At 46.7% G+C, this 26,752-nt stretch overlaps 1 protein-coding gene across 1 annotated transcript in view; it reads right to left on the bottom strand.

The window, feature by feature from the left end:
• Window positions 1-26,752, bottom strand: part of DNAH9 (dynein axonemal heavy chain 9) — a 1,128,006-nt gene that overhangs the window by 140,024 nt on the left and 961,230 nt on the right. Inside the window, exons 63-64 of the mRNA XM_029600235.1 lie at window positions 21,714-21,941; window positions 3,233-3,424 (exon numbers count right to left, since the gene is read on the bottom strand). Of these exons, the coding sequence (XP_029456095.1) occupies window positions 3,233-3,424; window positions 21,714-21,941 (420 nt within the window). The remainder of the gene's footprint in view (window positions 1-3,232; window positions 3,425-21,713; window positions 21,942-26,752) is intronic.

Genomic DNA, 26,752 nt, shown 5'->3' with positions numbered 1-26,752 from the left:
CACTAAAGCACATGGAAGCCAGAGCCCCGATATACAAGTGATAATGTCTAACAAAAGTGGGCAATGACTTCCCAGTAGCCACCCAGCAAATTTCATGGAGACACCTGTTGTGACTCAGCCCAATAAGTCACCTGAGAACGCATCAATTTTGTCCCTAAACTCCCCGGTAGCAGGCGCCTTTTAGAAATGTAAGCTGACTTGATCGCTTTGTTCATTCACTGTACAATTGTAGCCTTAGACGACTTATTGGACCACTCCTCAGTACAAAGAGGTGATATAATCTACAAAGAGGTGATGCGATCTATGGAAATCATAAGTGACCTTTAGATACCTCAGTAATGCATGCTTCCAATCTAAGAGCCTACACTTCCCTGCATGAGGCGTAGAGAAATCCAAATCCATAAAAGCTGGAAAACCGAGACTACCTCAGGCAGAAAAGAAGGCTCTATGCATAAAGATACCCCCGAATCAGACATCTGTAGATTGGGATCTTGATATGACAGCACCTAGAGCTCTGAAATTCTCTTGGCTGAACAAATAGCCACCAAGAAAACCACTTTAACAGTCAAGTCTTTAATCATAGCTCTCTTTAGTGGTTCAAACTGAGCCTCACACAATCCTCTAAGGACTAGATTCAGATTCCAAGATGGACAAACGTTCCACACTTGAGGTTGTACTTTCTTAGCTCCCTGAAGGAACCATAAAGTGTCCAGATGTGCAGACAGAGGATACCCTTGCACCTTACCCTTGAGACAACCCAATGTCGCTACCAGGACACTCAGCGTTAAAAGCCAGTCCCTTGACCAGAACCTTTATGTAGAAAAGCCAAAATATGCGACACCATAGCCTGTTCAGACTGAGGCTGCACTCTGTGAACAGCAGACCACGACTCGAAGATCCTCCAAATTTGCATATATGTCAAGGATGGAAAGATGGAACTAACCGCTTTGGAAAAACCCCTCCATCTCAGTTGTCTCCTCTCAGAAGCGAAACTGCGAGACAGAAGTGAGCCATCTGACCCAAAAATATTGAGTCCTGGTGGAAAACAGTCGACTGACGTCTGAACCTCAGGGGCTCGTCTATGGCCATGTTGATCAGATCTGGGAAACATGGTCAATGTGACCACTCTGGAGCTACCAGGATCACATTGTGTGGATGTTTCTCTATCCACTGTAATCCCTGGTCATTCAGAGGAGGGAAGACAAAGAAGAACCCCTCAAGTCCACAGCAGCACCAGAGCTTCGATTCCTTTGTACTGTGTTCTATTCAACACTATGCAACTGACAACTTTTGCAAAGGTCTCAAAAAAAGGTGGTGGATGGAGGGACAGGAACACAAGAACTCTTTATTGTCCTCATAAAAGTGGCAAACAACATTGAGATCAGCCAGGATCTTTTAAAGAGGGAATAAATAAAGGTTGAAAAGCATGGCCATCAAGGCAGAGCCCTGCAGTACTCCAATGCTCAAGGACAGTCGAGAAGCAATAAATCCAACTATAACTCTCTGAACATAGTCCATTATGTAAGAAATAAACCACTCCACTACATCTGAAATGCCCAAACTTTTCAATTGTGTCAGTAGGATGCAATTATCATTAGTATCAAATGCTGCCGAGATGTCAAAAAATAAAATATATATTGGTGCCTGCACTGAATCCGCACTGAAAGACATCCAGGCTTGAGAGCAGCAGGATATTGGTATTTTGTCTAGGGTGAAATTCAAACTGGAAACAATTTAGAATGTGATTAGCACCTAAGAACTCTACCCCATCATAGAATGAGGCCGATGCAATTCAGTGCACTCAGCCAAGTGCACTGTATAACCTGCACTCGGACGCGGGTTAAATAGGCGCTAATCCACCCCCAATGCGATAGGGGGATTAGCGCCTATTTAACGCGCGTCCAACGCAGAGTGAATGAAATAGCGCTCATCACATGCAAACGCATGTGAATGAGGCTATTACTCATTCACACTGCATTAAAAAAAAAAGTGTGCATCTCAGACGCACATTTAGCTCTCAAATATTAACGCCTGCCTGGAGCAGGCGTTAATAGCTGAGCGCATGTAAAAGAAGTACAAAAATGCAGAAACAAATGCTTTCTGTGCTTTTTTTTTTTTTTACTTAAAAAAAACCCAAAAATCTCTGCAGACTGCCGACTTATGAAGACAGACGCCGGTAAACTCGGCATCGGTTTTCATAGCCGGCCGTCTGCTAGTAATCGGCATCCGTTTTCATTACTGGCAGACGATGCCGAGTTTACTGGTGTCGGTCTTCATAAGTCGGCGGTCTGCCGAGGTTTTTGGTTTTTTTAAGTAAAAAAAAAAAAAAAGCACAGAAAGCATTCATTTCTGCATTTTTGTACTTCTTTTACATGCGCTCAACTATTAATGCCTGCTCCAGGCAGGCGTTAATATCTGAGAGCTAAATGTGCGTCTGAGATGCACACTTTTTTTTTTAATGCGGAGTGAATGAGTAATAGCCTCATTCACATGCATTTGCATGTGATGAGGGCTATTTCATTCACTCTGTGTTGGACGCGCGTTAAATAAGCTCTAATCCCACTATTGCATTAGGAGGTGGATTAGCGCCTATTTAACCCGCGTCCGAGTGCAGGTTGTACAGTGCACTTGGCTGAGTGCATTGTATTGCATCAGCCTCATTCTAAGATGGGGTAGAGTTCTTAGTTGCTAATCACATTCTATGTGGCAACCCACTAATTTGGGTTAGCATGGTGCCCCCATTGCGGGCGCCATGCGCACGATAAGAAAGCGGGAGCTGACTTTACAGCACCCGCTTTCCGCGCTTTTTATTGCATTGGCCCCAATGTGATTAGCAACTAAGAACACAAACAGCCCACCACAGAACATGCACAACAGAGGAAGCAGCAGTACAAGCTTCCTTCACACATACTACCACACAACAAAGCAGGTAAACCCAGAGAGCCGTAGTGTAAGATTTCCCTCTATAAACAACACTCCATTATTGTCTCAGCACAGAATAGATACAACACAGATAGCAGTAATGCAATCTTTTCTAACACATTGGTTCAAAACAATGTACAGCACAGGCAGCAGCAATGAATATTGGTACAGGGAATTAAGCAGAGTAATTACAATGCCAGAAAGTATTTTGAACTGCTAATATATACTATAACCTTGCATTAGCTGCTTTAAATTTTATCCTAGGTATTCAAAAGCTAATTTGAATGAATGATTCTTTCATGTCACACACCTTTGCATTGGCCTCTAGGTAGTTGTATAGTACGTTGACAGATATGGTGAGATCTCCAGTATTAAAAGGGTAGGAACGGTTCCAGCCCTGGGGACCAAACTTTCGCCTTTCTGCCACCACTGCATGGAAGTAGCACAGGGCAAACAATATGCTCTTAAACTCACTTTCTCGGGCACACATCTCCAGAGTGTCCTGAACAGAGAAATGGAGGAACAAAAAGGGAGAAATGGGCAGAGAGAGAGAGACAGAGCTCAGTCAATAAAAAATACATGGGACATGAGTCAGCTGCGATCTCACACTACTAGATGTGTTACATGATATGACATGCTACATCAGTGTACTCTTCTGAATCATTTAGAATAATGAGCCCAATTTTACAACAGCCCACATAAGGCTGAAGTCCGTGTGCACAGTATTTAAGTCCATTTTGAAAATTAGGGTTGATGTGCATAAGTACACTTTGAAAACTAGCAGGACTACACATAAGAACATAAGAAATTCCCATGATGGGTCAAGACCAAGGGTCCATCAAGCCCAGCATCCTGTTTCCAACAGAGGCCAAACCAGGCCATAAGAACCTGGCAATTACCCAAACACTAAAAAGATCCCATGATACAGATGCAACTAATAGCAGTGGCTATTCCCTAAGGGGTAGATTTTCAGACGAGCGCGAACAGCCTACTTTTGTTTGCGCTCCAGGCGCAAACAAAAGTACGCTGGATTTTAGTAGATACGCGCGGAGCCGCGCGTATCCACTAAAATCCTGGATCGGCGCGCGCAAGGCTATCGATTTTGTATAGCCTGCGCGCGCCGAGCCGCGCTGCCTCCCCCCGTTCCCTCCAAGGCCGCTCCGAAATCGGAGCGGCCTCGGAGGGAACTTTCCTTTGCCCTCCCCTCACCTTACCCTCCCTTCCCCTACCTAACCCACCCCCCCGGCCCTGTCTACACCCCCCCCTTACCTTTGGCGGGGGATTTACGCCTCCCGGAGGGAGACGTAAATCCCCGCGCGCCAGCGGGCCTGCTGCGCGCCGGGCCGCGACCTGGGGGCGGGTACGGAGGGCGCGGCCACGCCCCCGGGCCGTAGCCACGCCCCGTACCCGCCCCCAAAACGCTGCCGACACGCCCCCGCAACGCCGCGCGCTCCGGCCCCGCCCCCCGACACGCCCCCCTCCGAGAACCCCGGGACGTACGCGAGTCCCGGGGCTCTGCGCGCGCCGGGAGGCCTATGTAAAATAGGCTTCCCGGCACGCAGGGCCCTGCTCGCCTAAATCCGCCCGGTTTTGGGCGGATTTACGCGAGCAGGGCTCTGAAAATCCGCCCCTAAGTAAACTTGATTAATAGCAGTTAATGGACTTCTCCTCCAAGAACTTATCCAAACCTTTTTAGAATCCAGATACACTAACTGCACTAACCACATCCTCTGGCAAAAAATTCCAGAGCTTAATTGTGCGTTGAGTGAAAAAGAATTTTCTCCGATTAGTCTTAAATGTGCTACTTGCTAACTTCATGGAATACCCCCTAGTCCTTCTATTATTTGAAAGTGTAAATAACTGATTCACATCTACTCATTCAAGACCTCTCATGATCTTAAAGACCTCTATCATATCCCCCCTCAGCCGTCTCTTCTCCAAGCTGAACAGCCCTAACCATACCTTAGCATGGCAGAGGCGAACACATTTACATCTGCTAGAGAGCAAGTGTAAAATATCCATGCAAACATTTACACTCATACCTTCGAAAAATTAAAGTATGTGCAAAAATGAATTTCCCACCCCCAACTCTGCCCATGAGAACACCTCTTTCTAGTACACGTAAAAGTAAACACAAAATTGCTTCTGCGTGTACTTTAACATCTACAACTCCCAGGGTAATTTTTAAAAGGCCCATTTACACAAATAAATGGGTTTTTTGAAAATTTCCATTGTGAATAAAGCAAATGTTGCTTACCTGTAACAGGTGTTCTCAGAGGACAGCAGGATGTTAGTCCTCACATATGGGTAACATCATAGGATGGAGCCCAATCACAGAACAATTGTCAAAGTTTCTAAAACTTTGACTGGCACCTATTGGGCATGCCCAGCATGGCACTAAACCTGCAGCCAGTAGGGGTGCCCTTCAGTCTTGTTTAAAGCTACAGGAAGTGCCGAAAAATAAAATAAGAAAACGTAACAAACCCAACACCGCGAGGCAGCGGGCGGGTTTCGTGAGGACTAACATCCTGCTGTCCTGTGAGAACACCTGTTACAGGTAAGCAACATTTGCTTTCTCACAAGACAAGCAGGATAGTAGTCCTCACATATGGGTGTGTACCAAACTGAGGATGTCCGAGAAATGCACCAAATATACCTAAGATGTGCAATAGGCACAAGGACTGGGGTGGAATTTGGTAGAGGACATCCTGAACCCTAACGGGCAGGCGGAAGGGTGTTGGTACATCAAGTAGTAAAAAGGTTCTGCAAGACAGACTGGCCGAAGATGGAATCTTGTCTTCCGGCCTTGTCTAAGCAATAAGGGGTTGTAAAGGTATGGAGAGAACTCCAGGTAGCAGCCCTGCAAATGTTAGGAAGCGGCACCGAGCATAGGTGCGCTACTGAAGTCGCCATGGCCCTCACAGATTGTGCCTTAACACGGTCTTGAAGTGGAATGCCTGCTTGCTGATAGCAAAAGGATATGCAGTCTGCTAACCAGGAGGAGAGAGTCTGCTTACCCACAGGCTGCCCCAATTTGATGGAATGGAAAGAGACAAGCAATTGAGTGCTTTTCCTGTGGGCGGCTGTACGGTCAGATAGAAGGCTAGAGCCCGTTTGCAGTCAAGGGCATGCAGAGCCTGTTCTCCTGGATTGGAGTGGGGCCTGGGAAAGAAGGTAGGTAGTATAATGGATTGATTAATGTGAAACTCCGATACTACCTTAGGCAAGAACTTAGGGTGAGTGTGGAGTACTGCCCGGTCCTGCAGATGTTTAGTGTAAGGCGGATAGGTAACTAGGGTCTGTAACTCACTAACTCTGCGAGCAGATGTTATCGCCAGAAGAAAAATCACTTTCCATGTGAGAAAGCGAAGATCACAGGATTGGAGAGGCTCAAATGGTGGTTTCATGAGCCGACCTAAAACCAGGTTGAGGTCCCAGGAAGGGGCCAGAGGACGCAGAGGAGGGTTGTACCAAAATAGGAACGTCCCCGACACCTTTATGGAAGGCGGCCACCTCACTGACATGCATTCTGATGGAGGAAGTTTTTAGACCTGATTCTGACAAGTGCCAGAGATAGTCTAGAAACTTCGTGGTGGAACAGGTAAAGGGATCAAAGGATTAAGAAGAACACCATGACTTAAACCTGTTCCATTTGTACAGGTAAGACTTTCTCGTGGAAGGCTTCCGGGAAGCAATCAGGACACAGGAAACTGGCTCCGAAAGGTTAAGTGGCTGAAGAATTAACCTTTCAACATCCAGGCCGTCAGGGACAAAGCTTGAAGATTGGGGTGGCGTAGGCACCCGCCATTCTGAGTGATCAGAAGCAGGTCCTTTCCCAAGGGAATGTGCCTGCGAATGGAGAGATCCTGAAGTATTGGATACCACACTTGCCGAGGCCAGTGAGGTGCTATCAGGATCATGCATCCCTCGTCCTGATGTAACTTCACGAGAGTCTTCGAGAGAAGTGGAAGTGGAGGGAATGCATATAGGAGACCGGTTGCCCATGAGAGGGAGAACGCATCTCTTGGCTGAGAGTGTTGGCTGCGAGTGAGAGCAAAAGTTCTCTACCTTGTGGTTTTGAGGTAATGCAAAGAGGTCTATGCGAGGATGACCCCAACGTTGGAATATGGAGTCCGCTACTGTGGGGTTGAGGGACCACTCGTGCGGATGGAAAGCGCGACTTAGGTTGTCCGCCAACACATTGTCCACGCCCGGCAAATAGGTGGTCCTGAGGTACATCGAGTGGGAGACGGCCTCCGCCCATATCTGTGCAGCTTCCTGAGACACACTAGGTAGGAGCCCATCCCTCCCTGTTTTTGATGTACCACATGGCCACCTGGTTGCCTTCTGAATCAGGATGACCTGATTGGAAAGGCGATCCTGAAAGACCCTGAGAGCATATCTGATTGCTCGCAGCTCCAGGAAATTGATTTGGTGTTTGGCTTCCTCTGGAAACCAAGCTCCTTGTGTTTGCAAGTCGGCCACATGGGCTCCCCAGCCGAGGTTGGAAGCATCGGTGGTGAGAATTATTTGAGGGTCTGGAGCCTGGAAGGGCAGGCCTTGGAGGAGATTGATCTGATTTTTCCACCAGGCTAGAGACTGACGGAGTGAGTCGGTGATGTGGACAGTGGTCGATAAGAGGTTGGACGGATTGAGTCCATTGTGACCTTAGAGTCCACTGCATGACTCTCATGGCCAAGCGGGCCATTGGGGTAACCTGTACTGAGAATGCCATGTGTCCCAGTAGGATGAGGAAGTGGCGTGCAATCGTACGGCGCTGAGACTGTAGCTGGTGTGCGAGAGAGATGAGAGTGAGAGCTCGCTGTTGAGGCCTGCAAGGTGTTCAAGTCTGCCCCTATGAATGATAAAGTTTGAGATGGGACTAAGCAGGATTTTGCATAGTTGATTAGAAATCCTAGCGAAATCAGAGTGTGTAAAAGTAAGACGTAGGGATGACAGAGCAGCTTGCTGAGTGGGAGCCCTGATCAACCAATTGTCTAAATAGGGGTAGACGTGAACACCTTGAGTCCTGAGGAAGGCTGCTGCTACTACTACGAGGCACTTGGTGAAGACTCGTGGTGCAGATGCCAGGCCGAATGGGAGCACTCGGTATTGACAGTACTTGGGGCCTACTAGAAATCTCAGGAACCTGCGATAAGATGGATTTATCGCAATGTGTGTGTATGCATCTTGGAGATCGAGAGAGCAGAGCCAGTCTCCTCTTTGCAGAAGAGGAAGGAGGGAACCCAAGGTTACCATCTTGAACTTTTCTTGATGGAGGTACTTGTTGAGGGCACGTAGGTCCAGAATTTTATGAACGCCGCCTGATTTTTTGGGGATTAGAAAGTACAGAGAATAGAATCCTAGGCCTTGTTGTGAGTAAGGCACTGGTTCTATTGCTCTGGACTGGAGGAGTGAAAACTCCTGCTCCAGGAGTAGTGAGTGGTCGGATGTTCTCCACGTCGGTAGAGGTGGGGAGTCCGGTGGAATGGAGAGAAAGTTCAGGCGATGACCTTGAGAGATTATGGCAAGGACCCACTGGTCTGAAGTAATTGTGTGCCATCTGTTGTTGAAATGGCACAATCGACCTCCCACTGGTATCTGAGGCAGTGGAAACTGGCTGCTGCTCTCTATGCAGGAGTCAAAAACCGGAAGCAGGGCCCGGCTGAGGAGCTGCTTGTGGCTTTTGTTTACGAGGTTGACGAGACTGGGCTTTTTGGAAAGGTCTCGTGGAACGAGTTCTAGACGGTGGTGGATAGGATTTCTTTGGATGGAAGAATGACTTTTTAGTATCCTTCCTGAATGTCTGTTTGGAGGAATACTCAGAGGGCATCAGAGAGAGCTGGCGAAGGGTCTTCATGATGGTCCTTGAGTTCCGCCACCATCCGCCGAATCTGTTCGCCAAACAGATTGCCTCCTATGCAGGGCAGATCAGTTAATCTGTCTTGTACTTCAGTGCGCAAGTCCGAAGACTTAAGCCAGGCCCATCTTCTTGCCGAAATAGCAGTTGCAGATTCCCTGGAAGTGGTGTCAAAGATATCATAAGAGGATCTTATTTCATGCTTCCCTGCATCAAAACCCTTGTGTACTAGGGTTAGAAGTTGTTCCTGGAATTGCTGAGACAGGGACTCTGCAAAGTCCTGTATCTGCTTGAATAAGACCCTGTTGAACTGGGTCATATACAGCTGGTAGGAGGCGATCCGAGAGATAAGCATCAATCCCTGGAAGACACGCTGGCCAATGGCATCCAGGAATTTCTGTTCCTTATCTGGGGGAAAGGAAGAGTGGGGTTTTGATCTTTTTGCCCTTTTATGGGCAGATTCTACAACCACAGATTGGTGATCCAGCTGAGTTTTCTGGAATCCTGGGGCTGACTGGACCAAATAAGTGGCATCAGCTTTTCTGTTGACTGGAGCAACAGAACCAGGGTGTTCCCAGTTCTTTTTGAGGAGATTCAAAAGAACCTGGTGAATAGGGATGGAGGTTATTTCCTTGGGAGCATCCAGGAATTGTAACAGCTCCATCAATTGATGTCTGTCATCTTGTTCAGTCTGCAATTGGAAGGGAACCAATTCAGACATTTCCTTCACAAATTTTATGAAGGATACGTCCCTCTGGAGGAGAACGCTTCCTGCTTTCAGTAGGAGAAGGTGGCGATGGCAAGTCATCGGTGTCTTGAGAAGAATCGTCGGTCCAGGTGTCATAGGGATCAGCACCTGCCCCTCTAGGAACCTGAGAAGTATGGGACGATAGTATTCCCGGTCTAGGCTCCGAAGGCATCAAGGGAAGTACTGGAGGCACAGATGAAGGCATCGAGGGCATTGATGGATGTATCGGTGGTGCCGAGGGGTGCATCGGCATCGATGGTTGAGGCATTGGCAGGACACGGCGGAATGCAGAACGGTGTTTCTCCTCCCAATGACAGAGTAAGCGGGGAAGGCACCGGAGCCATCGGTGACCCAGGATCCATCGGTGGAAAAGCGGCTATAAGCACTTCCATCTTCGAAAGCAGAGGTGCCAATACTACCGGAATGGGATCGATGGTCAGTTCCGCGACCAGCACAGATTTCGGCGCCGGGGGACCTTGGAGTCTGTGTATTGCCTTATTAATGGCCTCCTGAACCATCCGGTCCAGTTCTTCATGGAGACCTGGAGCAAGCAGCCCCGGCTCTGGAAGGGAAGAAGGAGGCAGAGGCATAGCCGGAGGGACAACCGTTAAAGGTGGAGTCGCGGCTCCCGATACCTGCCCGGGTGAGGGTTGCCTCGGTGACCCGGTCGCAGAAAGGGTCGGTGCCTTTTCTGGACGGGGTTTCTTCGACGGCGGCTTGGACGATGGCAAGGTCGATGACTCCTTCATCGATGGTCCGAGACTTCCGGTGTCGATGCCGATGTTTCTCTCTACGATCCCCTCGGTCCTGAGGGGGGGTAGAGGTAGTCAAAGGCCGAGAAGTCGTCGACGCTGGACGGTCACCGTCCGGTGGCCGATACTGGTGCGAAGTGGACGGTGCCGGTTCGGACGACGTCGATGCAATGGACGGCGTCGGGGTTTGAGAACGGAAGAGAAGTTCCATCTTCTCCATTCTGGCCTTGCGACCTTTAGGTGTCATTAAGGCACATTTAGTGCAGGTCAAGACATCATGTTCGCACCCAAGACACATTACACAGACTTTATGAGGGTCTGTTATGGACATGGTACGAGTACAGTCCGGGCACTGACGGAACCTCGACGCCATGGCCTCTGAAAAAATTGAGCCGCGGTACGGTCGACGGCCAGTAGGCCGCGAGGGCCAAACTCAACAGGAATCGACCGAAAATGGGTAAAAACTTACCGGAGTACCACGGAGTCAAAAATTGGAAGGAGGGACCCCTGTGGGGTATGAAAGTTTTTAGTAATTCCATGAGGAAAATTCCTGTCAGGAATCTCTGTGGAGCTCCTTAACCCGCGTGGCTACTGCTGCATGGAAAAAAGAAGACTGAAGGGGGACCCCTGCTGGCTGCAGGTTTAGTGCAATGCTGGGCATACCCAGTAGGTGTCAGTCAAAGCTCTAGAAACTTTGACAAAAGTTTTCCGTGATTGGGCTCCATCCTATGATGTCACCCATATGTGAGGACTACCATCCTGCTTGTCCTGTGAGAATGAGAACCCACTCAAAACCTTTGCATTAACACTGTATCATTGACCTGGAAAGCTGCAGGATTCCATTTATTTCAATGGACATCCGATCAAACTCCATTTCATAAATTAACGCTTGATGTTGTTAACCAATTAAGGGGAAAAATGCGAGATTCAATTGAGGGCCAAGGTGCTGGCCTGGCAAACAAGAAGTCAGTTTAAGGATATTTGCAAAATTTGCCACAGACATCTACAGTGAAATTTTGAACCTCATGCATATATTTTTGGACTGCGTCCTTTTCCAAGGATGGATACTAGAAGTGTGTGCTCTAGACAACAACATGCTAGGTACCAATTTGAGAAACTTGAATCAGTTCTTTCACTGCTCTTGAGTGGGTGGGGAAGCCTGTGTGGTTGCTAATTTGGCAACAGTTTAAGATTAGCCCAACTTCAAAACTAATATTTTTTAATGAAAGGAAGTTATTCTTTTTTTTTTAATTGATATATTCAAAATTCCCAAAGTCAGAAATTAAGGAAAAAAGGCTGGTTGCATCAGGCAAGCAATGAAAAGGGAAAAATACATAAAAACATAAAATGAAGAATAAACATATACATGATGCAGGTAATTATAGTTCACAATATAAAGGTGGATTTAAAAAGTAAAACAAGGGGATTATTAATTATCCATAAATAAAGTCATCCTGCACAGTATTATGCTCTTAAGGCCCAATTTTAAAAGGGCCGAGCGCATAAAAACGGGAGGTTACGTGTAGATGTGCGGGGCCCTGCAAAAGGGGCAGGCCGGGGGTGTCATCTGGGTGGGGCTGGGCTGGGGGGAGGCAGGCCAGGACAGCGCCATTCGACACTGTCCCGGAGAAGTGCGCACCGGCAGCTGGCTGGCGAGTAGAGACTACTTCTGCTCCAGAGGAGCAGTAAGTAACAAAATAAAAAATTTAGAGATAGTTAGCGTAGGTTTAGGAGCGGAGAGGGGAAGAGGGAGGAAGGATAGGGTTAGAGGTAAGAAAGTTTCCTCCTAGTCTTTCTGTAACTGAAGTGGACTGGGAGGGAACTGGGGGGGCCTGATTGTGTCGACGTGCATATTTTTCAAAAATTCTTCCCCCCCTCCCCCCCCGCACACAGCAGGCCACCCGCCCGCATATGAACGCATGGACATGAAAATTTGGCTCACATGTGCACTCAGGACCCGTATTTTGTAACATGCGCACATCGACACGTGCATGTTATAAAATAGCCTCATATATGTGCACATACCAGGAACTGTGCGCACATGGATGCGTGTGCGCTCCTTTTAAAATCGACCCCTTAGTTATAACAACAAAAAAAATACTGCACTATTCAAAAGATGGTGTAGAAGTAAGAAATGCTAAGAGAGTACAAATCAATCATTTCCTTGAGTGAAATAACTTTTTACCCATGGAAAAGGGTTCTTTGAAAATTGCCCATCTATTTGGTGGGGCACCCAATAGATTCAATTGGAACCCTTGGCGGATGATGGACAGAACCCACTGGTCCGAGGTTATACTGGTCCACTGGTTCACAAAGAATCGCAGCCTGCCTCTGACCGGAGGGTCTATCAACCCAGGTATGGGTAAATCCCTGCAGAGTTACGTTCCCTGTGGCCCAGTCAAAACCCCATCCACGACTGAGAAGCCGACTGGCGCTTGGGGGGGTACTATCTGCTGCCTGGGAAGGCTGCAGGAACCCCGATAGTCTTGATGGGAACGAGGAGGCAAAGGATAGTACTTCCTTGGTCCCAGTCTTGCTGGCCTCCTGAATGAGGAGGATGGGTCTAGAGTACTGGTGGAGAGTTGCTGGAGGGTTTCTTGGTGGTCGTCTCCCTCTCTCCAGTACACGGTATGTAAGTGAGTCCTTTCTGTACCTCTGGTTAGAGATCTGAGGCCCACAGCCATGCCATTTTGCGGGCGCAGATTCCTGCTGCAGAGACTCTCGGTGCCATCTCGAAAACATCGTAGGTCACACAGACCTCATGTTTTCTGTACTCCAAGCCCTAATGCACCAGCAACATGAGGGTATCCTGTTGCTGTTGAGGCAGCTCCTCAGTCACCTCCTGCACCTGCTTCCAGATATCCTGCGAGTACTGGCTCATGTAGAGCTGGTAGGCGGAAATGCGGGCAAAAGCATGGTGCCTTGAAATACTTTCCTCCCTAGAGCATCCATCACTCTATGGTCCTCCCCAGGGATGCAGAGGAATGGATCCGAGAGCGCTTGGGCCTCTTGAGGGCAGATTCGACCACCACTGAATGGTGGGGTAGCTGATGCTTTTTGAAGCTGGCAGCCTTCTGCATGAAGTAAACCCTGCCTGCCTTCTTATTCATGGGAGGCACTGTGAGGGGGTGTTCCCATATCATCATCAGCAATTCCTTAAGGATCTTGTGTACCAGGACGCCATGACCTCCTTAGGAGGCTCCATGAACTAGAGGATCTCAAGCATTTTGTGCCTGGCATCCTCCTCCATCAAAAACTGAAAAGGGATGGCTTCTTCCATCACCCTCACAAACCCTGTGAAGGTCAAGTCCTCAGGCGGAGACTTCCTTCACTCCTCTGAAGGAGAATTGTCTGAAGGGAGGCCCTTGGAGCCCGACTCAGAAACATCATCCACCCAGGGGACCTTTATCTTTACTTCAGAGATCCTTAACATGATTAGTAGAGCAGGGATATAAAAAGAAAGGAAAATTGGATCTTACCTGCTAATTTTCGTTCCTGGAATACCACAGATCAGTCCAGACTCCTGGGTTTTGCATCCCTGCCAGCAGATGGAGACAGAGAAAAAAGTTTCACTGACACTGCCCTATAACCTAGCACACCACCTGCAGTCCCTCAGTATTCACCTGTACCCAAGCCAAGATAAATAAATAGAAAACCCTAATTAAATTGACTTAAACCCGCTTAATGAGCAGGGGAAAGGTGAAGTCTTGAAATGGAAAATCCATTCCAATAATAACAAAAGGAAAACATCATTAAACTCTCAATTCTTTGTTATATATACAACTGCCCGTATGAGCAGACTCTCCCAAAAGGGTCCGTATGAGCAGACTCTCCCAAAAGGGTGGGACTCTGAACTGATCTGTGGTATTCTAGGAACAAAATTAGCAGGTAAGAACCAATTTTCCTTTCCTGTTCAAATCCACATTAGTTCAGATGTACCCAAGCTTTCCTAACCAAGGTAGGACCATGACAGTAGAACACTCTCACCGAAGCCCATGATCTCTGGAGCCTAAACATCCAAACAACAATGCCTGCCAAAAGTGTGCAATGATTTCTAAGTAGCCACCTGACAAATCTCAAAGCGACACCTGTTGAAAATTCCATCAGGTGGCCATCTGAGAGCACTTAGAGTGAGCGCTTAAACCATATGGTACAGGATGACTCGACAAATGCAAGCTGATCCTATAGCCTTCTTCAGTTAAACGTGCAATAGTCGACTTGGAAGCCTTAAACTATTTTCTTGGATCACTACAAATTACAAAAAGATGATCCAACATTTTGAAACTATTAGTGACTGAGATATATCAAAAACACCCATCTCACATCCAATAGTCACAAATCCTTCGCATGCAGCATGGATGAGTCCAAATTTGGAAAAGCCAGAAGCTCCACCATTTCATTCTAATGGAACGCCGACACAATCTTCAGAAGAAAGGAGGGTATCGTACATAATGAAACCCCAGAGTCCGAAATCTGTAAAAAGGGATCTTTACATGCCAGTGCCAGAAGTTCTGAAATTTTTCAGGCCAAACAAATTTCCACTAGAAAAACTACCTTTAGGGTGACCTCTTTAGAGGTTCAAATGGAGCCGCACACATCCCCCCCTTAGGACCAAATTAAGATTCCAAGAGGGACATATCTTTCACATTGGAGGACACAAATGCTTTGCTCCTTAAAGAAACCTAACCACATCTGAATGCGTGGATATGGTTAGGTTTCTTCAGGGCTCAAAGCTTCCACTTGCACCCTAAGGGAGTTAAAGGCTAATCCTTTAACCAAACCTTCTTGTAAAAAAGTTAAAATGTATGCAACAAAAGCATGAGTGGGTTTCACTCCCAGACTGATACACCAGGAGTCAAAGACCCTCCAAAATCCTCACATAGGCTAAGGAAATGGATGGTCTTCTTGCCTGCAGCAAAGTGATGACGACATCCTCCAAATACCCCTTCCATCTTAGACACTTCCTTTCAAAAACCAAGCTGCGAGACAAAAGTGAGCCACCTGATCAGAAAATATTGGACCCTGATGAAGCAGCTTTGGCTGATGACCAAACCTCAATGGCCCATCTACCACTATATTGACCAGGTCCATGAACCATGATTGCTGTGGCCACAAGGATCAACTCACCTAGATGTTTCTCTATCACCCATAGTACCTTGTCCACCAGTGGCCACAGAAGAAAAACAAAATAGAATCCCCCGAGGCCAGAATAGGATCAGGGCATCAATGCCTTCTGCCCCGTACTCTCGCCTGTGACTATAAAAAATAGGCACTTTTGTGTTCTGTTGAAACACCATTAAGTCCATGTGAAGAATGCTCCATCTGACTTGAATGAAACACATTGCCTCCTTTGCCAGTTCTCACTCTTTGGAGTCCAACCGCTGCCAGCTGAGAAAATCCATCTGTATGTTGTCCACCCCTGCTATGTGAGATGCCACTAACAGAGCCAGATGCTGCTCTGCCCAGCAAAGCAACTCCTGGCTTCCTATGCCACTGCTCGACTCTTGGTTCCTCCCTGCTGATTGATGTAAGCCACTGTTATTGCACTGTCATACAAAATTCATACAGGCCGGCAGCATAACCATGGCAGAAAGGCAAGTAACACGAAACATACCACCTTCATCTCTAACCGATTGATAGACCATAATGCCTCTTCCTTCAACCACTGGCCCTGAGCCGACTGATCCTGGCATGCCACTCCCCAACCAAAGAGACTGGCATTGGTGGTCACTTTGGAACCTTAAACTTCACTCTGTGACTCAGATAGGCCTGAGCAAACCACCGCGAAAAATTGAACCTGGTAACCTCCCTTCCCCCCCGAGTAGAAGCGGAAGATGAAACTGCCCCAACAATGGATTCCTACAGGAAAGGAGAGCCCACTGCAGAGGCTGCATATGAGCAAACTCCCAAGGGACCATCTTCAAGATCAATGCCATAGAGCCCAAAATCTAAAAGTAGTCCCAGACCTTGGGCACAGAAAGCCCTAAAAGAATGCAAACCTGCATTTGATGCTTAAGCATGCGATACCCGGTGTTAAAACAGGCTCCTAATGTATTCCAAAACTTGAGAAGGTGCAAGATGGATTTTCGCTAGATTTATAACCCAGCTCAGGGATCTCAATTTCTGCAGAACCTGTTGCATTGACTGCCAACAGAGGACCTCTGACTTTGCCTGAATGAGCCAGTCATCTAGATATGAGTGGACTAGCATGCCCTCTTTTCATGGAGCTGCTGCTACCACTACCATCACCTTGGTGAAAGTATGTGCAGCCATCGCCAATTCGAAAGGAAGGCACAAAACTGAAAATGCTTCCTGAGAACCATGAACCGTAGGAACCTCTGGTGTTATGTTTGGATTGCTATGTGCAGATTCACTTCTGCCACATCTAGGGACACCAGAAACTCTCCTTTGAACACTGCGGCAATGACTGAGCGCAGAGTCTCCGTACGAAAACGGGGAACCTTGAGAGCTGCATTACCGTCTTTAAATCTAAAATTGGACAGAAGGTCCCTTCCTTTTCGGCACCACAAAATAAATGGAATACCTTCCTGTTTCTCTGCCTCCCTATAGGAACAGGGACACTGGCCCCCAGGGGCTTCAAAGAGTCTACGGTCCCCTACACTGCCACACTTTTGGCAAGTGGAGTGCAAGGAGAGACCATGAATGTGTCTCTGATTAGATGAGCAAATTTTAATGCATAGCCTTCTCTTATGCCACTTAGGAACCACTGATCTGTGATAATTTTGGCCCATCTCTCGTAAAACAAATGTGAGATGACCTCCAGTTGCTGGAATAGAGGAGTGGACCGGCCTCACTTCATTGCGAAGACTTAGCTCCACTAGATCCCTATCCAGGGTTGTCAGTTTGGCTTCCTTTTACCATGAAAGGACTGGCCCCAGGACTGAGTTTACTAGAGTATCCACAGGAGGCCTATTTTGTGAAATCACTTATTATCTCGAAAATGGGAATGCACAGGAATAGACATCTTTCCTCCCTTTGGTTTGTCCTCTGACAATTTGGTCTCTCCCAGATGCTTTAGCAGCTCTTCCAAGTCCTCTCCAAACAGAAGTTTGCCCTTGAAAGGCAAAGCCCCCAACTGTGACTTGAACCAGACATCCCCTGACCAGTTACTTAACAAAAGGAGATGCCTGGACGATACAGTCAACATCATAATTCTTGAAGAAGATCTCTGGTGAGATCATATAAAGCATCTGCAACATACACCACCACAGCCTCCAGATGTTCTGCCTGTTTTGCTGCAGATACAGACACAGGCTCCTTGGCCTGCAATTAATGGAACCAGTGTAGGCAAGTCCTCTGCATAAAGCTACTGCAAACTGCAGCCCATATGCCTAATGCAGACACTTCACAAATCTTCTTGAGATGAACCTCCAACTTCTGATCCCGCACATCCTTCAGTGCAGTTGAACCTGCCACTGGAATGATGGTCTTAGTTACCACAGATACAAAAAGGTCCACCTTCAGAAGCATTAAAAGCATGAGTGTGTCTTCTTGGCCATTGCCCTGACAACCTTCAGGCCAGTCTCTTGAGTATCCCATTCTCTGACCATCAACTTCTTCACTGATTTGTGAAAAGGTCCCTCAAGCTCTCCATGACCACACCTTTCTGGTCAGATTCCTTGATCCCCCAACTTCTTCAGAACATAGGGAATCAAGGGCTGCAGTTGCTCTTTGCAGAAGAGGTGCACCACTTTAGGATCTTTCCCTTCAGTGACAGGCACCTAATTCAAGAACCTCATCCAGATCAGAAAAGTCGGAAATGGAATTCACACCAGGAGAATTGTCTGCCAGCGGAACCAAATCCTCAGAGTCCTCTCCAGGGCTATTCTGGCAAGCTGTCAGCCCCAGGACCTTCTGAATACATGCAGATCCCTTCCCCTGCGAAACCTTGGGTCTTTTCATGGGACATAATCTAAGCAGCCTTTCAGACTGAGACTTCTACATCCCCCGCTCACCCGTTTCCTGGCCAAATAAGCTTTGTGCATGAGCAGCACAAACTCTGAAGAAAAAGCAGAGGAATCTTCAGAGTCCTCCCCAGGAGGTCCTCTTCTCCCTCAGAAGCAGCTTCCTGCCCTCCTTCAAGGCCCTGAATGGCAGGAGACAATGACAGAGGGGAATCTTCTGACTCCCCAGAAGGACCTGCTGCTGCTGCCCCTGAGGCCAAGATGGTCTCCATTCCCGTGCTGATGGGAAAAAAATTGGTGGCCACCTTAGATGTGCCTGCCCCTTGTTTGGACTGCTACTGTTTTTTGTACACTGGAGGAGCCCGCCTGAACTGTCTTCCCTACCAGAGACCTACACACAAAAGATGAGCGTACGAATTGCCACAAGACCGGCAGCTACTGCCGCATGCCATTCCCCTGCGTTCAACCCTTGCAGGCCCAACTGCATGGTTAGAAGCCATGTGTCATGGCAAGTACACTCATACCCTCGCCAGGGTCCCCGGATGCTGCTGCTATGCTGGCACCATTGAGCAGGACACCCTTCCCCAGTTCAGACTGCTGCAGTACTTAACTTATTTTTTTTAAATAACCTTTAATAACAACAACAAAAGTGGCTATTTCCCTGAAGAAGAAGCTGAAGAATTGCAGGGGGGTTTCCAATAGGTCCTCCTAGAGAAGAGGGAATCTGAACCACCAGCTTTCAACCCCCAAGGAGAAAGGACTGAGACAACTAAAGGGTCACCAACTCCCTGCTTGTCCACCTCAGATCAGGAGGGATGGCCCCACCAGGACCTAGCAACCTCCTGGGAGGAAATCTTTTTCTTCTCTTTAAATACATCTGTTCTTTTTTTTGTTTTCCCAGACTGCAGGTTTTACACCTCTACCATCTGCTGGAAACAGAGAAATACTGAGGAACGCAGGTGGCATGGTAGGTTATAGGACAGTGTCAGTGAAACGTTTTTCTGTCTCCATCTGCTGGCAGGGATGAAAAACCCATGAGTCTGGACTGATCTGCGGATGAACAGGAATGCTGAATATCAGTTAGAGAACAATGGATAAGCAGACTACAAATGAAAACCCCACAGGAAAAGCATTCAGCTACAGAACCAGGGAGAGGAAACTTCTGATACCCAAAAACTTCCCAAAAGTCAGTAAAGGGACAGCATGACCATCAGATTTGGCTTCAATCCCCAATAAAACTATGGACTTTATTACACGTGCATAAAATTGTGCCTCATGCATGTTTTAAGTGGGCCTGTCTTTGAGCAGGCTGGGATTTATACTTGTGCATTAAACCTCATTTCATGAAGAACTGCCCAAGCTGTTAGGGTAATCAGATATGGTGGCTTTATCTGTCCACAACCATGATGACAAATTTTAGAATTTGAGTTTGGCAGCCCTGATTCAGACACTGATGTAAAGCCAGTGTCACCATTACTAGTCATCTCAAATGAATATGACAAGAGATGCCATGGTACCTAAAATATATCACCACTTTAAGATCATAGGTTCCTCTGAATTAGGGAATGATTAATATGCACATTCTTCTCCTAAAAGACTGCAGTCTGTTAATTTCAGTGGGATTTTAAGATGTTTTACTGGGTTTGATTAATTCTTACTGGGAATGTAGCCTGACAGATGGAAAGAAAGAAAGAAGTATGAAAACATCTCCCCACAGATTCTGGTGCTCAGTCAAGAGCTCACAGTAGATAATAGCATGGGGGAAAGCCCCAGAAAGGAGACAGTATATTTTTGAAAAGACAAAAGCACTTTCTCTGCAGCTTCAGACTGCAAGTAATGAAGTCACATTAAAGACAGGCATGAGTTTGTTTAAGTAAGATGTGTACACTACTTAATCAAATTCTTTAATGGAGATAACCTGGCAGTTCATTTGCCACCAAGGTGTTCCAAATTAGAGGGCATTTAATGTTTAGAACAAATAGATGCTGCATAATTGCTAATTATTTATATTTATTGAATGTGAATCCCTTAAAACTCTTAAACCAAAGAGTTTGATTTTCCAGATTTCATTATACATATTGATCCAGAGAAAGTCTTCTTTTTGGAACTGGGGAATAAATCACACAGCTATGGATTTCCCCAGGGAATGGCTGGCATTCATAATGAACTGCCTTGCTTGCTGGGTGAATTCTTTGTTATAGCATCCTTTCCAGTGACCTCCAGCTCTCATGTTACTAAAGAAGTTGTAGTTGAGTAGCATGAGCAGGCAGGGAGAAGCAGATTGAGCAAAAAACCAAGGAGCAGAGAAGCTACCCTTTATAGAGAACTATCCTGTAGAATTCTAGCATACAAGAAACATGCTGCACTAACATGCATGCAGCACACTTTCACACTTTGAAGTGCTGAAAAGTGAAATATAAATCAAATTTAAAAAAAATTAATAGTATATTTTGTGTGTGTATGTTCACAGTGCATGTATGCACTATCCTCTTGCAGTGTGTGGAATGCATACAATGTGAATGAGGCATGCATTCAGTAGTACACATTGTGTGATGGGTCCAGCACACTTACAGCATGCTTTTATTTAGGGATGTGAATCGTTTTTTGACGATTTAAAATATCGTCCGATATATTTTAAATCGTCAAAAATCGTTAGAGGCGCGATACAATAGGAATTCCCCCGATTTATCGTCAAAAATCGTAAATCGGGGGAGGGGGAGGGGGAGGGGAAGGGGGAGGGCGGGAAAACCGGCACACTAAAACAACCCTAAAACCCACCCCGACCCTTTAAAATAAATCCCCAACCCTCCCGAACCACCCCAAAATGTTTTAAATTACCTGGGGTCCAGTGGGGGGGTCCCGGTGTGATTGCCATTTTGCAATACAGCAATACGGCCGGCGCCATTTTGCAATACGGCCCTAGTGCATATTAACGCAGCCGTGGCCCGAGAGTGGAAGATCACACCGGGACCCCCCCCCCCCACTGGACCCCAGGTAATTTAAAACATTTTGGGGGGGTTCGGGAGGGTGGGGGATTTATTTTAAAGGGTCGGGGTGGGTTTTAGGGTTGTTTTAGTGTGCCGGTTTTCCCGCCCTCCCCCGATTTAAACGATTTAAAAAAAAAAAAAAAAAACCGCGACGATCAGATTCCCTCCCCCCCCAGCCAAAATCGATCATTAAGACGATCGATCACACGATTCACATCTCTAATATGCATGCATAGTTTACAATGCAAAATGTGTATAGCATGTACACATTTTACAATATATGGATTATATGCATGCTTTAAATGTGTGATACATATGCAGCATGGTTTACAGTGTGTGATACACATGTATGCATGCATGCAGCATATATTTACATCTACCCAGAAACCTGTATGGTTGCTACACCTTGAAGACAAGCTCTGGAAGTTTTTATGTGGAATACGAACAATGTAGGCCTTATCTGCAGCATATTCTCTGTATGTTTCTTTGTAAGATACTTAGTTTCCTCCCACTTATTACCTGAGTGAAGTTATCTAGAGCTTTGTGCAGATTGGCATGCATTCCTGTGGGAGGCTCGTTGGTGATTTTGATGGAGTTCTCCAGGATGCCCTGTGGAATAATGTGGCCTTCAGAGGAAGCAGAGGGCTCTGCACTAATAAAGACTCGGAACTGCTCATGGCTTCCCTCACTGTGCTGCTCCAGCTTCTTCTCCAGAGTACTCAACCATTTGGCCACTAGGTGGATGTTCTAGTAGGGAGAAACAAAATTAAATAGTGTCAAATGTCACTTTGAAACTTGTGGGAACAAAGTAAGTGCAATCACATGCATCTACCTTTTTTGTAGGTATAAATTTGTTGAAAAAGTGTGCGTGATTTTAAATGAGAAATTACTACTTACCTGATAATTTCCTTTTCTTTAGGGCAGTCAGATGAATCCAGAACAAGTGGGTTATGCACCTCTACCAGCAGATGGAGATGGAGCAAACTGATGTCACAGTATATATACCCCTGCAGTGACATCGTCCTGCCAGTATCTTCTTCAAAAGCAACTGTGGACAGACTAGCAAAATACATGATTAAAAACAGATAACCATTACAATACTCAGCCAACAGGCAACATTGCACTCAGACAAGAATGTAATAACACTAGTCTAGGTACTGGAGTAACACTTGCTAGTAATCCCTGTAACACATTGGCACACAGGAAGATCATTATGCAATCATTTGGCAGCCAAGAGTGGTAAGCTGGATTCATCTATCTGTCCGAAAGAAAAGGAAATTATCAGATAAGTAATTTCTCATTTCTTAGTGTCCAATCAGATGAATCCAGAACAAGTGGGATGCACCCAAGCACATGAACATCCAGATGATAATACCTGGAAAAGATGTGTAAGCAGGACCACGTCACAGCTTGGCAAATGTCGATGGGAGACAACAATCTAACTTCTGTCCATGACACTGCCTGAGCCCGAGTGGAATGAGCCCTAAACTGAGTAGGTAACGGCTTCCCAGCATCCATGTATGCAGCTGAGACTAACTCCTTAATTCAGCGAGCTATTGTAGGCTGGCTCTCTCTTCCTAAAACCGCTGGCTGGCTGGCTCTCTCTGCCTAGAACCGCTGTGAAGCACAAACAGGTGATCCGACTTCCGCAAAGGCTGAGTAAATTCCAGATACATGACAATATGCCTCTTGACATCCAAAGGTCACAACAGATGCCTCTACATCTCTCTCTTTGTCCAGAGACAGCAGGGAGATGGACTGATTCAAGTGAAACTCAATGACCACCTTTGGGGAAAAAAAAGGAAGGAACAGTACGCAGCTGTACCACTCCTGGAGTCCCCTGGAGAACTGGCTCCCAGCAAGACAAGTAAAACATCTGCAGTTCAGAAACCCTACGCACAGCACAATTGCCACAAGGAACACCGTTTTCAAGGTCAGCAACTGCAAGAACAGAGTACATAGCGGTCTAAACAGAGTCTGTCAAAAAAAATCCAAAACCAAATTAAGACTCCATAGGGGCACCGGAAACTGCAAAGGAGGACAAAGCAGTTTCACTCCTTTCAGAAAAGAGCCACAAAAGGATGAGCCGACAAGGATCCACCATTTACTTGACCCTTGAAACAGACGAGAGCCGCTACTTGTACCTTCAAGGAATTGACAGCTAAGCTTTTATTCAAGCCATCCTGCAAAATTCCAAAATGAGCAGAATCCTGACCAAGGAAAGGAAGTGTACCTAGATCCTCACACCAGGCTTCAAACACTCTCCAAACCCACACATAGGCCAAGGAAGTGGAGAGCTTTCTAGCCCTTAGCAAGGTGGATATCACTACCGCAGTGTATTCATGTTTCAGCAGGCGAGCCCTTTCAAATACAAAATCGAGTCTGATCTTGCTGCAACAGGTTCCTGTGCGCTGGAAGTCAAAAAGTTGAATCTTTATCTTTATTCGAATTTGTTAATCACCTAAAACACTAAGGGGTAGATTTTAAAAAGGTGCGCATGGACGTACATGTGCGCGTGCTACCCGGTGCGAGCACATGTACAGCCAATTTTATAACTTGCGTGCGCAGGCACGCGTAAGCTATAAAATCAAGGGTCGGCGCGCTGAAGGGGATGCACCTTGTGCGCGCCGAGCCACGCTGCCTTCCCCCATTCCCTTCCCACCCCTTCCCCTAATCTTCCCCCCCCCCCAGCCCTACTTTAACCGCCCCCAAAATTTGTTTTACCTTTTGTGCCAGCTGACTGCCGGCACACAATCCCTCAACACAGCGGTAATGGCCGCTGTGTTGCAGGCCTCTGGCCCCACCCATGCCCTGCCCATGCCCCTGGCCCCACCCATGCCCTGCCTGTGCCCCTTACGATGCGCGTAAAGCCCTGGGACGCGTGTAAGTCCCGGGACTTACACACGTCCCAGGGCTTTACGCGCATCGCCGGGCTTAACCTTTTGAAAATCCAGCCTTCAGCGATGTGCAAAAAAGAAAACATACAGAAAATCAAAACACATACCATACATAAACATATGAAACACCAATCAAAGATATCACCAGGAGCCTCCGCAGATCTGCATTCCACAGTCTCCTGCGCCCATCTGGAGTGACCAAGAGCATCATTCCTCTGTGGTGTTCAATCCTTCAAATCAGTCTGCCCAACATGGGCCATGGAGGAAAGGCATACAGCAACTTGTCTTCCAGCCAGTCCTGCTCCAGGACATTGATCTCCAATGACTTCCTCCTGCAGCTGAAGAAATGCAGAACTTTTGCATTGCACAAAGTCACCAACAGGTCTAGGAATGGGAGACCCCAGCAATTCCAAACCAGCTGAAATGCCTCATCTGACAATGCCTACTCTCCTGGGTCCAGACTCTCCCTGCTGAGAAAGTCTGCTCTTACTTTGTCTTTGCCCTCAATGTGTGAGGCTGAGATCATCTGGAGATGCAACTCTGCCCACTCCATAAATTGATCTATTTCCTGTGACACTTGTTGTTTCTTGGTACCTGTCGATTGATGTAAGCCGAAGTCATTGCAATGACTGATATTATTCGGACTGATCGACCCTGCAACCTGTCGCCGAACTGTAAACATGCCAACCGGACCGCCCTGGCTTCCAGCCGATTGATGTTCCAGGGAGACTTTGAATTCCAGTGCCCTTGCACTGTCAGCTCCTGACAGTGACCACCCCAACCAAGGAGACTCACATCCGTTGTCAGTACTAGCCAGTCCGGTGGGGTTGGGAAACTCCCTTTCATAGATGATCCACCTGCAGCCACCACTGCAGTTGGGAGGAGACCTCCATCGGCAGGTGGAGCCAAATTGAATAGTCCTGAGTCTGAGGATTCCACCGAGGCAGCAGGGAGTGTGGAGGACGCATAGTGCACCCTCACCCATGGTACTACTTTCCAGGGCTCTTTGCCCTGCAAAGCCATGGCAGCCCTGCTTTCATGTTGTACCATCTTCGGCTGCACTTATCTTCCTTCTGTTTTCTTTAAGTTTCCATTCCACATTTGTCTTGTTTTGGATGCTTTTGACAGCCCTGAACAATATTACTCCTGGCAGAGTGCTTTAGCCTACACTGCCACCTTGTGTGGCTTTCAAAATTTCCTTTCTTGCCTGTGCACAACTGAATGGTATGCTCCTTACATGCAATTTGCTTTATGTGGTTACACAATTCAACTTTTGCACAGTTCTTCATTATTCATATACACACCTATGCTTTTGTAATGTTTATATGATTAAATGGGAGATTCGTTTCAATGGTGTATTGCCAATGATGTTATATTATATGTTATTCGTCCCTCCCGATGCAGCCCTAGCGAAACACGGTTCCATCTCGGGGGACTAATGTTTCAATAAATATTTGACCACTTGGAATTAATATTTCTCTGCTATTTAATTGATTGTTTGAAACTTATTTTTGGACTTTTTCTACCTTGTCGCAACACACCTAGTGGATTGATTACTATTTCCAGGGTTGCCATTAAGCCAAAAGATTTGTACATAGTTCTTAAGTTGATCAACTTAAATACTTCTAACTTATACTATACTTTTATGATGTCAATTTGATCCTTGTAACTGTATGCCTCTTACCATAACAACTAGGCTTTTTGTAAACTATTATGATGCATTTATCTGTTATGTTCCATTTTAATTGCACTGTTTTCTTTGTAAACCGATATGTGCAAACGGCAATCAGTATATAAAAACCTTTAAATAAATAAATATATGCAGGTAAGACCTGGACGAAACTGAGCTCGCAACTTCTGAATTTGAGTTTCCGGCAGGAACACCTTGCCCAGCTTCGTGTCAAACTGAACCCTGAGGTATTCCAGTGACTGAGTAGGCTGAAGACTGCTTTTGGCTAGGGGTTCACTACCCAGCCAAGCACCTGCAACAGGGAAATCACCTTGTGAGACCCTAGGCGGCTCTCCTCCAGTGACTTGGCTCAAATCAGCCAGTCATTCAATTACGGGTATTCTAGGATTCCATCCTTTCTCAACTCTGCTGAAACTACTACCATTACCTTGGAAAAGCCTCTGGGAGCGGTGGCCAGACCAAAAGGCAATGCCCAAAACTGAAAGTTGTACCCCAGAACTGTGAACTGCAAAAAACACCAATGTGAAGATATACTTTGGACAAATCCAGGGAGGTCAGAAATTCCCCTGACTGTACAGCCATTATAACCGAGCACAGGTTTTCATGCAAAGATGTTTCACCTTTGAGGTCCAGGATAGGATGAAAGGAGCCCTCCTTCTTTGGCATGTCAAAATAAATGGAGTATCACTCTGTATTTTCTTGAGACTTGGGCACTGAGACCACAGCCCTCAGACTAAGGAGCCTTGTCAATGTACTCTCCACTGCCCACTTTTTCTGAGGGGAGAGGCAGGGGGACTCCATGAACATGTCCTGAGGAACACTGCGAAACTCCATTGCATATCCTTCTCGTATCACTTCCAAAACCTACTGTGATTTCAGCCCACCTCTGATTTTCCTTAATTCTCCTTTCTCAAAATGAAGCAATCCCCAGTAGGGAGATGCACATCCCTATGATGCACAGAGAATACTGG

This window comes from Rhinatrema bivittatum, chromosome 4, assembly GCF_901001135.1.
Source record: "Rhinatrema bivittatum chromosome 4, aRhiBiv1.1, whole genome shotgun sequence".
In the NCBI taxonomy this organism is placed as follows: Eukaryota; Metazoa; Chordata; class Amphibia; order Gymnophiona; family Rhinatrematidae; genus Rhinatrema; species Rhinatrema bivittatum.
Note: the sequence above shows the minus strand (reverse complement) of the source record. Positions and strands in the feature narration are given on the sequence as shown.